Source organism: Candoia aspera, chromosome 1, assembly GCF_035149785.1.
Source record: "Candoia aspera isolate rCanAsp1 chromosome 1, rCanAsp1.hap2, whole genome shotgun sequence".
Lineage (NCBI taxonomy): Eukaryota > Metazoa > Chordata > Lepidosauria > Squamata > Boidae > Candoia > Candoia aspera.
Genome location: NC_086153.1, coordinates 97,481,780 through 97,497,572, shown reverse-complemented (window position 1 = coordinate 97,497,572; position 15,793 = coordinate 97,481,780). Strand labels below are relative to the sequence as shown.

The 15,793-nt window shown below is 37.0% G+C and overlaps 1 protein-coding gene across 1 annotated transcript in view; it reads left to right on the top strand.

Moving 5' to 3' along the window:
- RNF217 (ring finger protein 217) overlaps window positions 1-15,793 on the top strand; it is a 41,610-nt gene that overhangs the window by 17,711 nt on the left and 8,106 nt on the right. The window contains exons 2-4 of the mRNA XM_063310490.1: window positions 265-498; window positions 6,539-6,703; window positions 10,222-10,423. Of these exons, the coding sequence (XP_063166560.1) occupies window positions 265-498; window positions 6,539-6,703; window positions 10,222-10,423 (601 nt within the window). The remainder of the gene's footprint in view (window positions 1-264; window positions 499-6,538; window positions 6,704-10,221; window positions 10,424-15,793) is intronic.

Here is a 15,793-nt window from a genome sequence, read left to right as displayed (position 1 = left end):
AGAAGCCAGCTGTGAAGCGTGCAAATGGCAAACACATGACTGTGGGAGACTGCAAAGGTCATAAATGCCCACCGGTTGTGAAGCACCCGAACCTCGATCACATGACCTTGGGGATGCTGCAACAGCTATAAGTGCGAGGATGGTTGCTAAACAGGCAGTTGTTACGTGAGGACTAGTTGTACACTTAAAAGATGAATTGAATATTTCTATGAAGTTACTTTTATGACATATCATATATCAACACATTCTTCTGTTTATATGCAGGTGCAGGTGGGGCAAGCAGATATCCCATGTCCGATTACAGAATGCAGTGAACATCTGGATGAAACCACCATCCTCTTCAACTTGCCACATGATGACATCATCAAATATAAATACTTCCTGGAACTTGGCCGTATTGGCTCAAGCACCAAGCCATGCCCTCAATGCAAGCACTTTACAACCTTCAAGAAAAGAGGTCATATTCCGACCCCTACCAAAACGGAGAACAAGTACAAAGTGAGCATGCTCACACGAGCTATGGATTAAATGGCAGAGCTGTGAGCAGCAAAATTAGGCCAGGATATGGTGGGCATTTAAATGGGCTTTCTTCTCTTACTGGAATCTCATGTAAGCTGTGTTTTTAGACTACAAATATATAGCTTCATACCCAGTATTAGTCAACCATTAATCTATCTGGACTAACTAATCAGTTGCCATGTTAATCCTTACGTTTGTTATGTCTCTTTGTCTACATGTGGAAATGGCCACATGGTCTGCAATGTTTTATGAAGTTGGGCAGTTCTTACACTCTTAAGTATTTGGTGGTCTCCGCAACATTTACTTTAAATATTGTATGAGTAACGAGTTGAATTTTACAGAGTTCTCAGGCTTTACCTTTGTGCTTTGGTAACTACACTGGGGTTGACTTTATCTTAAGGTACCTGATCAGCTTTGCATTTTACTCTTGGATATTCTGATTTTTTTCATGCCATTTCTTCATGCCACTTCTGTCTGATGTTTCATGGTAGTTAATAGATCATACCTACAAGAATACAGGAATATAAACTTAGTATAATGGGACAATAATGCATATGTGTTGTTAATATGTGCAGAGTATTTTTCTTAAAAATATACTCTAAAAATAGGCATGATGAGATACTGCAAATGTAGAGTCCCAGATTAAAAAATGGTATATCTAGTAAAAAGAGTTCTTAGTAATAGAAGCATGGAGTTCTGCCTTAGATTCTAATTGTTAATACTTATGTATGACACTGGAGTAATTTAAAAGACAATATAACAGTAAAAATAAGATTTGGAATCAATGGTTCAGTGAGCTAAAGAATTGGGACTACAAATTAGGGACTGGAACAAAAGTAACATATTTTCTTCTTGTAATATTTAATGTGGCACTGATATATTATTAACTCATAGTCCCAACTCATGGGTATGCTCGTTGATTTTAGAATTTGCAATTGTAGATAATTCATTGCCAGCAGAATACAGTAAGTACTAACAGATGTTTAAAGGTTTATTAAAATGCTGAGTATGGTGCGTAGGTCTGGGTGTTTCACTAGCTTGTTTTTCAACATAGAGCTTTATAGAACAGAGGCCTAGAGAGGCCCCACCAAAGAAAAATTAAGAGATCGAGGTTTCTGATACATAATGCTGCTATTTTGTTGGCTGACCAAAATTGAGTTTATCATGTCAGTTTAAGTAAATATTAAGTACCCCCATACTTTTCCCACTAACTTGTAGATATGGGTACAGTCTTAGACAAGAATAACGTTCCATAAAACATATGTAAATAATTTATATTTAGTTGGACTATGCACCACTTCAGTTCCAAAAATGTATTCAGAGAGTGTGGGGGTACAAATGTAGCCCTTGTCTGTAACTCTTTAAAGCAACTGTGTCCATTCACAGAAAAGCGTGGCAGCTGTACAAAACAGCCACATGATCCTGGGAAAAGATGCATCTGCGTTAAGGAGTTTCAGACAGTGCTATGTTCTCATATTCACTAAAGGGCCTTTTTGGAACGGAATCTGAAAGACTGCACAGCCCTAATATTTAGATTTTATTGTAACATTTCATCATACTGATAATACAAAATTAGCAAATTAGGTACAAAAGGCACAGTGTTCTTGGGAAAAACAGTTTTTGAAAATATTTTTATAACACAGCACTTCATGAATATATATACATATTGCATTCTTAATTTTTGTTTTAGAATTACTGTGGTTTATATTCTACATTCTCTCTTGAATTGTGTTTTTCTTAAATCACGTTGAAGTTATTAAAAAATAAAATTCAAAGTTAACTTTATTAGAGTTAGAACTTCAGAATGTGTTGTGGACTTGCATCCTTACTCCTCCCTCACCCACTTCATTTCTTAAAGTAGTCTTCTCTGACCTGCTGCTGTCTAGCCAATATGGCCAGCTGCTTTAAAGGCTTTCTTCTTAACTTTCTAATAGTTGTTATGTCTTGGCAGATCTGTAATTTGCTACTATGAACATTATGATAAATTTTGATTTAAGAAAATCTACATATTGCCTGTGAGCTCTGAACCATAACTTAGCTATTCAGCTCATGATACCTGAACTGTATTGTTGGAATTATCCTTTGGAAATCCATTATGATACTTTAAGAAAATCATAATTAAATTTGCATGCCAGTTCATGAAAGACATGCAGTGAGGAAGTCCAGCAGTATGACATTAGAGTAGATGTTTTGTTTTGTTTTTTCTTAAAATAAGGCTTGACATTTACAGAAAGTTGGGGTATACGCTTGAACTACAACTTGTAGATTTCTGTGCATTGTTAATTTTTTTTTCTGAAAAACATTTTTCTTGATTATTTAGTTATATCTTGCTCATGTCAGCATACGTAGCATTCTCTCCTCTCATTTCTACATGCAACATCAACTCTGTCAGATATATTGGGTTGAAAGACAGTGTGAAACACAGTTGGAATAGAAAGTCTTCACACACAAAACCTTAGGGATAGGCAATCGGGTGCCTTCTGGATGTTGTGTGCTGCAAGACCTACCATCCTAACTGCTGACCATGTTGGCTGGGCTGGTGAAAATTGAAGTCCAAACCATCTGGAGGAAACCAGGCTAATTCCTAAACTTTTGGATCCTATTAGATAAACTGTAGGGCTGTACAAAGCATTGCATGGGTACTTTGTAAAGCACTCCTCTTCAAATCATCAAGGTATTTGCAGCCTTTTAAAGGGTCACCTGCTTGATTCAGTGGCCTTCCCAGGTTGTGTGTTTGTGCATGCATAGACAACCCTTCCATAGGGAATGTTGCTTGGTCTGCAGGTTTCTGCTGAAACAACCTGGGATGGGCTTTAAGACAGCTCTGTGGAGTCTTCCAGAGGATGTAAATACTTAACACTTTGAGGCCTTTAACTTGCCCCAATGTTTGGCAAAGTGCCCATTCAATTAAAATGCTTTGCACAGCTCTAATAATCCATATTTTAGAAAGATATGTATGATCTGCTTTTCTTCTGCATACAGATTTTGCAGGATGGATTCAGTTTTGCTGACATCAAAAATAAAAGCCTTTGGCTATCATTCTTTGAACACTAAGCTTTACTATTTGCATATAAGTGAAGATACTGATACAGATTATCTTCAGTGGCTGATCTTGTAAAAGCAGTAGATTATACCAGCTGTTCGTTCAGACTTACACACACAGCAGGAGAATACTTTGCAGCATATGGTACATGTTAAGCTTGCAATGTAAATCTGTTAGTGTTCTCTCCTGTTACTTCAGTATTTTATTTATTTTAAATGTTACACTTTTTCTGTGCAAATGCACATTGCAAGTTCATTAAATAAACGCTTAGCCAGTTTAGTGATATTAAAGAACTATCAGGCATAGCCCTGTAAGCAGCTTATGTCTGGCTAGGTTTAAGAATATAACCAGTAATTTGATACTAAAATTTATCTCATATTGTTCAAGTGACCAGATGTCTCTGTTGTAAAACTAGGTTTGGGTTGAACATTAAAAGCGCAACTTGCTCAACTAGGCTGTATCTACATACGATTATTAATATTTCAAAGGTCAGCAGCTTTTTTGAGTTACTGCATGACAAGCAGAGAGTACAGCTCATCAGCTCCCACCAAGGATAGAATATTGCAAACTTGGAAGGGTAGAAGACCAATCTGGAAGGATAATGACAGAGAGTTACCCAGTGGGTTACCTAATTTCTAAGAAGAAGAGTAATCAAAGCACTTCCAGTCTTGATCGCTGCAAAAAATGTAATGGCTTGATTCAAACAATATTTCTGATTTTTAATATTATAACATATTCTGTTGAAAATATGAAAGTAGATAGTGTCTGTGCACAAATATGTTTCCGAAAGAACATTCATTCATTCATTCAATTTATTGTGTGTCTTTTCTCTAGAAATTCATGTCACCATAGAAAGCACTCCCTCCATTTTTTTTTCTTTCAAATCTGTGAGGAAGTTTAGGCTAAGAGATAGCAACTGGCCCAGTGAGCTTTGATGGCTGGGATGGTCTTGCACATGGAACTCCCCAGTACTGTTACACCAGTTTGAACACAACATTTCACTGGGGCTTAGTCATTTATGGTAGGAGAAATAGGAGCGATTTGTCTATGCCTCCTTGAACTCCTGAATGAAAGGCAAGATATAAATCAAATAAATATAGCTAGCAGTCCTGACATAGTCAATGGCTATGAGAAGTACCTAGAACGAAAGACCTGTAGTTATGTGGTTAATTTGTTGTGGGTTATACAGTTTGCCTATTGTTATTTCAAGGAGTAGTGGTGCTTGGTCACATTGCAGTCATCCATTGTATATATAAATTTATATTCCAAAAATTAAAATAAAATAGATCTGTGTCTTGACCAGGAAGACATAATGAACTTGACCTCTGCTTGATTAATGTTCTTCTAATGGCTTTGCTCTGCCTTATTTTAAGAGCCTATAGAACCCTGATAAATTTTGCTATGTAAATTTGCACGAGTACAAAAACTCATGCAAGAGAAATGGCCTTAGTTAAGGGTCAGATTAATAGGATTGCTGAAATCTTAATGGAATCTTACCAAGACACTTGTTCCATTGCAACAAAATCCATAATTCTTATGTCCAGTCCATAAATTGATTATCTTGATATTAGTAAGGAAAGATAATCTGATACCAGTTTTCATTTGGCATGTCACAATAAATTTAACACAGCTGATTTTCTGGATTCTTACAGAAGTTAAGACGTGTCTGAGATTTGCGTGTTGCAGTACCCCACGTAATGGCATGAAAGCAGGTGATAAATGGAGTGAAGGCTGAGTGTGTCTGCATACTTTAGGAGTAGAACACCTGACACTTTCAGCAGATAGTCTCCATTGTTCATTTTGTGAGATTTGCTTTCCTTAGAGGAAAAGAAAATATAAGCATACTAAGAAAACTACATAATTATACTTGGCCCATAGTGGACAATGAAAACAGATTTCTTTGTTTCTTTAAGATTACCACCAAAACATTATGAGAGTATAATGTTTTCCTGAACATGTACTTTAGTATATTATGCTTAAATATGAACAATAAGGTTCCATAATGAAAACAATTGTTATGGTTTCAGGAAAATTTGCATACAACACAAAGCCTGAACAAAATTCCCAAATGTCTGTTATGAGCCAGTGAACAGGAGCACTCTTACTGTGTAAGGGTACACCTGAAGATTGGTTGTAGATCCCATTTATTGCAATATTGAAGGCTTCTTGTTTCATTAAGTGGGCTTTGTTGACAATCCCATCTGTCAGGGGCACCTTTTATAAACTGGGGGTCACAGCCTTTGGCAGGCATCAGGGCTGGGGAGGTGTACAAGATTACAAAAAGAAAGTGGGCATGACCAGGACAAATGTAAATTAAACTAAACATTATAATTTAGCTTTTAATTCACTTGGCGGAAGGTCTGCCATCTGTATAACTACTGAAGATTAAATACTGATTAGTGTTTTCCATGTACCATTATTCAATTGATCGCTAAGAAGAACTTCCAACTTTTGTATATTTCTTCAATTTCCTAAGGTAAAGGTAGTGTGTAGTTGGTGCTCAATGAAAAGATAATGAAATAAACACCATAAGCTAGTAATAACAAATGGATCTTTTACTACTTGACTTCCGATTTTGGTTAGAGCACTAATGTTGGTGATAGAATCAGAAGTGACACTAGTTGAAGTAATTGGAATTAGTGTGATGATGCTTGGGAGGTAAATTATATAAATCAGCCTGCAGTGACCACACACTGGTTTCAAAAGAATTTTATCAGTCTAAGCTGCCAACGAGGTTCATACCCAATGAAATGTCCTTTTCTCCAATTGGTAAGGCTTCTTAAGAGTTTCATCTGACTGTGCGAGTGAATAAGAAGTTGCAGAATTATTAGGTGGTTTTCCAATTCATGTCTTCTCCATCCAGCCCCTTGTCATTTTCATGCAAGGAGGAACTCAGTTATGGTTTCCAAACCTAATTTAGTAGCCATTTTCCCCACCTCTTTAGATTTTTATTGCTTTATGCTCTTACTTAAACAGATCCAGTGCCCAACCTGCCAATTTGTGTGGTGCTTTAAGTGCCACTCTCCGTGGCATGAAGGTGTCAACTGCAAAGAGTTCAAAAAGGGAGACAAACTGCTACGTCACTGGGCCAATGAAATTGAACATGGGCAAAGAAATGCTCAAAAGTGTCCAAAGTGCAAGGTAAGAAGACAGTGCGTAGTCTTTCAATATTCTGTGAAGTATCGGGTGAAGTCAATTAGTAGAACTAACACATACTAAGGAGATTTTATCAAACTGAGAAAACTAATCCCTATCTGTTGACTTACAGTTCTTACCACCCTCTTTATATTGAACTGATGACTTTTGAAGATGTGAATGTTCTGCTTCTCAGCAAACAGAAAATGCTTAAATAGCTTTTCCCTCCCTCATTTCCAACTTTTTTGGAATAAGCTAAGTTATATTAAATGGCAAGTTCTCAGAATACACTATTCTGGATAATGTTATTGAATTTCACTGTTTCAAGACATTACTGCTTGGAAGTCAGGGAAAAAGAAATTTCAACAACTTTTTTGAAGAAGAAATCGACATTTAACAGTATTGAAAAATACTGCCTTTTTTTTTTAAAGTACTAATGTTGGTTATTGATGAAAGATGAACTGAATTACCAAGATTTGCGCCATGTCTCTTAAAGAAAGGTCAGTGCAGTGTAGTTGATTTGGTTGCAGTTTTATGTAAAAATGTTTTTTTAATTAAAATATTTTAATTTTAAAAAACTTTTAAATTTCATGATGTTCAGTTTAGTTTTTTTACTGTTTACTTTTAAAAGGTGAATTACAGTGTAGCTTAGTTTCTACATTGTACATGAAGGGTCAGTGATATTTTCAGGAACAAGCATTATCACGTGATTTCATGGCTTGGGCACTCCCCTCCATCACTTAATGTCTTGAAAAAACACCAAATCTTGCAAAATTTTGAGGGGTCACTGAATGATGGTTGCCCTCATCCCCATGGACAGTATTTCTGATCTCTGAGTTGAAAAGTTGGAATATGCACATTTATTTTGCAGGAGCTGTCTAAAAGTTACTGAAACAGTGAGGCACTCATTTAAGTAAAATTAAGGCAAAATGTTGGCAACATAGTGTATAAATAGCATTTAGGCAGTAAATAAGAAAATAATATCATCAAGTACTAGCCTGAAAATAGAATATGACTTTTTCACACTCTTGAAAATGCAGCCTGTATGCTAAACAGCTGTTGTTAGATGGTTTCACAAATACAGAACTCAAAATCTATCTGCAGGAATAAAATGTATTTCAAGTTTCTTTATTTAACAACACTGAAAATTGCAGTGAACATGAACTTTTTACACACTACAAGAATTTTTATTGAGCAAATTTGTGCTTTATGTTCTAAGGGTGATAATATGCTACATGTTTCCACTAATTGGTTCTGCTTGTTTTTACAAACTGCAGTCTCATTATATAAAATTTAAGTGGAATATATTTTGGAACACTTTGTCCTGATTTGAAAATGACATTTCAAATTTTCAGCATTGTTTTCATATGCAGTTCTTGTGTTTATTATAAATAAACTAATCTATTTGGTTCCTGGAAAAGGCTATAAAACAAATGACTACTTCTTTCAGTTAATTAACAATTTTTGTCTAGTCTGCAATTGTTATTTTTAATGTCAAGGCAGGCTTACTATTTTACAATTACAGGATATGAAACTGAGTATAGAATTCAAGTTAAGGATTATTCAAGAATCTGCTACTGTTTCCCAAAGTTTTAAATACTAATTTAAAAAAGCATGTACTTCAGCTTTCCAGTGATTTGCTATAGTAAATATGGCAGCTAACAACAGATATTGAATTTATTTCTTATTTTGCACCATATTATAATCTGGAAGGGGAAAGTCAGTGAAGTGACACTAGAATTAATTTAATTACCACATGCTATTTTTCTGATTTCTTCAAAAACTTTCAATCAAAATGGGTAAATGGACTTCACCAGCAGAGATAATATGTATCAATTTGATTACAACTTTCCAGTATAATTTAAAACTTCTTTCATGAATATACTGTAATTTTAAGGAGATGTATCTTAACCTTTGAATTATTTTATAGGGCTAGGATTAGTTGTACAATTGTATAATTGTAACTTAATCAAGTTATACAGTTGAAAAGTCTGGTGTGTTTCATTGGGTTAAAATTTCTTCCCATTCTTTTGAAAGACTTCCAAGGAAGTCTGTTATTTTCAACATAAGAATTTCTAAAATTTAGTCTTTTGTGAATTCATACTAAAAAAAAAGTATATTGTGTTGAATAAAATGTTAAAAATCAAGGGTGGGGAAAGCTGTTGTTCTCACAAGGTTAGGTGAGACAGAAAAGAAGCCGTGCAAAAATATTGCTCTACTCACTCCAAGCATGATCCTTCTTCTGAAGTAGAATCTAAAATATTTTGTGCTGTACTAATGGGGAATGTTTTTCACACATAAAATACCTAATATCTTGATTTGCTTCCAAAATGTAAAAATGAGATGGGCACTTTTCAAGATTCTTTGTGAGTTGTTGTATATGCACTTATGTGATTTTGCTTTGTTGATTTAAAAAACATTTAAACAATTTATTATGACTTTATTTTTACGATTTTTTCATTGCTTGACCCTTTTATTGTATGCTTTATTATTGTGAGCCACTCAGGGTTTCCAGTTGAGGAACAGACACATGCTGTTAAATAGATAAATAGTTGAATGGAATTTGCTCAATAACCAAACATTAATAAACTAGAAACACAATCATTTAATAAGAAAAAAAATCTAAAGAACCAAGTTTTCATTGAATTTATGGGAGACAGAATATATGTTTTAAATGCATTTAAATTCATTATTTTAATATCCAAAATTTCAGTTTTTCTAGAATCATGTGCACTATGGAGTCTTTGTTGATGTATTTGTACTCTGTGTCTGGACATAGACTCATACTATTAATTGCCTTCCAAAATATATCAGTAACGCTATATAAATATAAACCTGTGTCCTGTCCAAAGACTTTGGCAGCGAGTTTCTCTAGCAACTGCTTGGTGATGGTCTTTGAATAATGACTTCCTCCTTGGCTGTTTGGAATGCTTGTCTGGGAAGTCTCTGAACTGCTGAAAAATCTTGTCAATTCTGTTGAACCTCTTAACCCTTGCAGCACTTCAACTGTCTTTCCTAGGTTTAACTTTATGTCATTGTTACAGAGTAAATAACCAGTCTTTTATTTATTTGTTTGTTTAATTTTTATCCCACCTTTATTATTTTTTTTTAATAAATAACTCAAGGCAGGGAACATACCTAATACTCTTTCCCCCTCCTATTTTCCCCATAATGACGACCCTGTGAGGTGAGGTAGACTGAGAGAGAGCGAGTGGCCCAGGGTCACCCAGCCAGCTTTGTGCCAAAGGTGGGACTAGAACTCTCAGTCTCCTGGTTTCTAGCCTGGTGCCTTAACCACTAGACCAAACTGGCTCTTTAAGTCTATGAAATTTTGTGGGTCTAAACAGTAATTTAAAAACCTTAACTGCAGCAGCCTTTTAGTTTTTCTTATAAGTCTCTTTATCAATAAAACAGCAGCTCTCCTCAGAATTTGTTGGATGACTTATTATAAAACTATTGAAGTGGTTAAGTGTTGGGTGGCATCTTCTTTTATTAATATTTTCCCACCTGTTTTACTTTTAAAGATTCATATTCAGAGAACAGGAGGTTGTGACCATATGACTTGCTCACAATGCAACACTAACTTCTGTTACCGCTGTGGAGAGAGATACCGCCAGCTTCGTTTCTTTGGAGATCATACATCAAACCTTAGTATATTTGGATGCAAATACCGCTACCTCCCTGAGAGTCCACATTTAAGGAGATTTGTAAGAGGTTCTGTCTGCGGTAAGTGGGTGATAAGACTGTTCAGAGAATTGTATTATCTGTGAAGTAATTGCCATTGATAGCAGCCCTAATGCTTACTCTTCATGTAGAATAATAAACATTCCTCCTCCAAACATTTTGTTGCATATTGTGATTCAAAACATGAGATTCACTACCATGGGAATCTCTTCCTAAAGTATACTTGTCAAGCTTCCTAATTCTGTGCGTCTAGAGCTCGCATAAAGAATTGTACAAACATGATTTGAACTTAACTGATACGCAATTAATCTTGAAAATCTGCTCCCAGATTTTAGTGGATTTCTTTTATATTCCTAGTTTCACACTGTGGAGTCCTTGGTGCTGTCTGAGCCTAGTTGTTTTCTTGCAGATGTTTCATTGCCAGGCTAGGCAACATCTTCAGTGCGAACAGGGAGTGGGCCTTGCCCTCCTTACCCTTTTACAAGATCATGATGGAATAGTGAACATAACAAAAGAATGCCCACTGTCTTAAGAGGCAGCAGGGTTTAACATAACCGGATGGTCTTAAAATATATTTGTCTAAACTTACACGATGATTGTCTGTCTATGATTCAGAATCATTAAAAAAATTAATGGGGAATTTCTTAATAATTTTATTGCATTATTGGCAGGGCCCTGCTTCTCGTGCTTTAATTTTATAGAGCTGCTAATAAATACTAAACATTGAGAAGTGGGTGAAAAAGAAAATGTATAAGAAACCACATGCCATACTGGTACTGGTGTAAATTCTGACAAGTGTGTTAGGCGAAGGGTATAATATTTGGAGTTCACATTGCTTTAGCTGTACAAATAACAATACTAGTAGCTGGAACAGTAGTAATTACATTTGCTTTTAGTGAGTTGATACAGCAGCTCTTGGCAAAGTAACTCAGTAAAGTATAAAATAAATGTACTGACCATTCCGTTAAGCAATTACTGCAATGTTAACTGAATTATCAGTGGAAGCTATCATTCTGAGGTCTACTGTAGCTTGCCTTATAAATTGTAGGGATTGGGGTAACGTTTATTGACAGGTTATCAGAAGAAGAATTCATTTCTGTCGTGTATTCCGTTCATCTGCTAAACTAGGGTGGAGAACATAAAGAAGAAATGTACTTTTTAAAACTATTTGGCAAAGAGCAAGGCAAAACTTGAAGCAGGTTTTTTTGCCCAGCTGCTTTGAAATCAAGACGTTCTTCCAAAGTGGCTGATGTTTGGGCCAATATTGCAGATCCCAGTGATTGTTTGCAAATAAGCAAAATGCAGTGCTTTTTAATGTATTAAGATATTAAAGCACTGCAGCATCTGAATACAGTTAAGTGAATTAAATAATAGATCAGATGGTGCATTACCAATTCTGTATTGTATTCAGAGGTAAAACAAGCCATGGAATAGATTTCTTTATATAGAGGTTGGGGAAGGAGCTACTTGGCATTAAACAAATTTCAGCAATTGATTTAACTTCAGCAGAGATATAACATGTACAGATCACTGAATGAGCATGAGCCCTTGCTCATGCATGAGCCTCACCGTAACATTTCCAGTGTTTACTGAAGTATACACTGTGTGTGTGTGTGTGTGTGTGAGAGAGAGAGATGATACGTTGTATTGGTATTTTAAACTGGAATTACTTTTGTTGTACTGGTTTTGGTAAAGGGGATATATAAGAAATATTTCGTAAGATTGTATTGAAAACCTACTACACTTCGACACACAGTATGTATGAAAGATTTTTAGATCTTGCTTTTCATCCAAGTTGTTCTTCAACTTCTTCCAAGTTGTTCCACCATTGTGTGAATGTCATACTTGTGAGCTGCTCACAGCCAAGTTTCTACAGTGCACAACAGTCTGCCCCTGACCAAAAAAATAAATAAATAAGAGATGTTGCATAATCTGCCTCTTACTACTGTTGTAGATCTCTTGTCCAGTGAAGAATCCCCATATGACCATGCTGATTCTTGACCAAGTTCCTTTGTTCATTAAATATTTTTTATAAGCCAGATAAGCCAACTGTCTCTTAAATATCAGAAAAGTCAGTTAAAAGCAGAGAATAGACAAATCATTTGCAAACCAAAAGTGGACTTGATGTTGCAGTTGTACTGTTTGGGGTTGATTTTGTCATTGTATATGTATATTATCATGCAGATGCATGCATTACCATCTCCTTGGTGTTGTATCTTTGTTCCTATCCTCTTCTGAAACACTTGCTTGCTACTGCCTTGGTGTCACTTTTCTCCAAGTAACCCTTAAGGAGAAATGGGAGCGCTGGGTGAGCTTGCACGCAGAGTTGCTGGCATGGAAAGCAAGGGACAAGCAAGCATGATATATGCATTTGCATGCAGAGTTGCTAGTACAAGGAGTGAAAGACAGGCAAATCTGGTGAGTGTATTTGCACATGGAGTTGTAGGCATGGAGAGAAAGGGACAGGAGAGGGTGATGTGTTACACTTGCATGCAGAGCTACTGGCACCAATAATGTTTCTCTGGATAGACAGAGAAGGTAGATCAGGCTAAGTAGGTAGACTAGGTAGATGTCAGCCCCACTAAGTAGACCACACCAGGAAATCAACTCCACAGGAAGACTAGAACTACTTTTATTAAGATTGTCTATAATAACAGAAGAGATAAGGAATTATTTTTAAACAAGCAATGCGCGGAAGTGGAAGAAGACAATAGAATAGGAAGGACCAGAGACCTCTTCCAGAAAATTAGAAACATCGGAGGTAAATTCCAGGCCAAAATGGGTATGATCAAAAACAAAGATGGCAAGGACCTAACAGAAGAAGAAGAGATCAAGAAAAGGTGGCAAGAATATACAGAAGACCTGTATAGGAAGGATAACAATATCAGGGATAGCTTTGACGGTGTGGTCAGTGAGCTAGAGCCAGACATCCTGAAGAGTGAGGTTGAGTGGGCCTTAAGAAGCATTGCTAATAACAAGGCAGCAGGAGACAACGGCATCCCAGCTGAACTGTTCAAAATCTTGCAAGATGATGCTGTCAAGGTAATGCATGCTATATGCCAGCAAATTTGGAAAACACAAGAATGGCCATCAGATTGGAAAAAATCAACTTATATCCCCATACCAAAAAAGGGAAACACTAAAGAATGTTCAAACTATCGAACAGTGGCACTCATTTCACATGCCAGTAAGGTAATGCTCAAGATCCTGCAAGGTAGACTTCAGCAGTTCATGGAGCGAGAATTGCCAGATGTACAAGCTGGGTTTAGAAAAGGCAGAGGAACTAGAGACCAAATGGCCAATATCCGCTGGATAATGGAAAAAGCCAGGGAGTTTCAGAAAAACATCTGTTTCTGTTTTATTGACTATTCTAAAGCCTTTGACTGTGTGGACCATAACAAATTGTGGCAAGTTCTTAGTGGTATGGGGATACCAAGTCATCTTGTATGCCTCCTGAAGAATCTGTATAACGACCAAGTAGCAACAGTAAGAACAGACCATGGAACAACGGACTGGTTTAAGTTTGGGAAAGGAGTACGGCAGGGCTGTATACTCTCACCCTACCTGTTCAACTTGTATGCAGAACACATCATGCGACAAGCTGGGCTTGAGGAATCCAAGGCTGGAGTTAAAATCTCTGGAAGAAACATTAACAATCTCAGATATGCAGATGATACCACTTTGATGGCTGAAAGTGAAGAGGAACTGAGGAGCCTTATGATGAAGGTGAAAGAAGAAAGTGCAAAAGCTGGCTTGCAGCTAAACCTCAAAAAAACCAAGATTATGGCAACCAGCTTGATTGATAACTGGCAAATAGAGGGAGAAAATGTAGAAGCAGTGAAAGGCTTTGTATTTCTAGGTGTGAAGATTACTGCAGATGCTGACTGCAGTCAGGAAATCAGAAGACGCTTAATCCTTGGGAGAAGAGCAATGACAAATCTCGATAAAATAGTTAAGAGCAGAGACATCACGCTGACAACAAAGGTCCGCATAGTTAAAGCAATGGTGTTCCCCGTAGTAACATATGGCTGCGAGAGCTGGACCATAAGGAAGGCTGAGAGAAGGAAGATCGATGCTTTTGAACTGTGGTGTTGGAGGAAAATTCTGAGAGTGCCTTGGACTGCAAGAAGATCAAACCAGTCCATCCTCCAGGAAATAAAGCCAGACTGCTCACTTGAGGGAATGATATTCAAGGCGAAACTGAAATACTTTGGCCACACAATGAGAAGACAGGACACCCTGGAGAAGATGCTGATGCTAGGGAGAGTGGAAGGCAAAAGGAAGAGGGGCCGACCAAGGGCAAGATGGATGGATGATATTCTAAAGGTGACGGACTCGTCCCTGGGGGAGCTGGGGGTGTTGACCGACAGGAAGCTCTGGCGTGGGCTGGTCCATGAAGTCACGAAGAGTCGGAAGCGACTAAACGAATAACAACAACATAATAACAGAACCGTGCAAGTCTGATTGTGCTGTACCTTCCTCCCCACTCTTTTTGGCTGGGGAGGTATCTGCCTGAGCTGCTTCCAAATGTTATCTTGTTTCTCAGAGTTTAAAAGACGTTTCAGCCCCCTTTGCAAAGGTAACAATTCTTGCATATTTTCATCAAGCCATCTTCCCAACTCTCTAGAATAGGTAGACTAGGCAAACCAGACCATAAAATCAATTCCACAGGAAGATCATAACTATATTTTATTGAGATAGGCTATAGTAAAAGAATCTTGCAAGGCTTAGTGTTTTACCTGCCCTCCTTCTTAATCCCTAGTAAATCAAGGAGGACCCTGCCTGAGTCTCTTCCAGATACTATCTTGCTTCCTGGGACTTCAAGAAAGTTTCAGCCCTTTTTGCTTATGTAATGGTCTTGCATATTTCTCTCAAGGTCATCTCCCTTATTCTCTACAGAGATCAAAGGACAGGAGAGCATGGTACTCTAGGAATCCAACCTTGATGAGATCAAATGCACATTTCTCTGATTTTGCATATAGGTGGTGCTGCCATAAGCATTGCAGACAATTTTCATCTGAATGTCAGTAAGTAGCTATGCTCCCCATGTCTTCAGGAGTTTGTTTCTTCATTAATTTTGCCTAGGTCAAAAAACGTGGCAAAAGTCCATTCTTAAAAGCCACAGTTATAGCCTAGGGAAAGCTTGAACAAGGTTGCTAATGCTGGAATATTGGTTTAACTTCTGTAATAAATTGAGCAACAGATACAGAAAGATTTTACTGACAAGAATGAATTTTGATGCAGTTAGATGAAGTGGAAAACATTTCATCAGTAGCTTTAATCAACAACACACAAGCTTGCTATACCTCATGGGAGTTGCGCTAGCCAAGAGCCCAAACATTTTAATTGGGTGCATTAGTCTTGAGCTAAAATAGCCATAACACCTGTTTAACGTCAGCCAATGTATGGCCA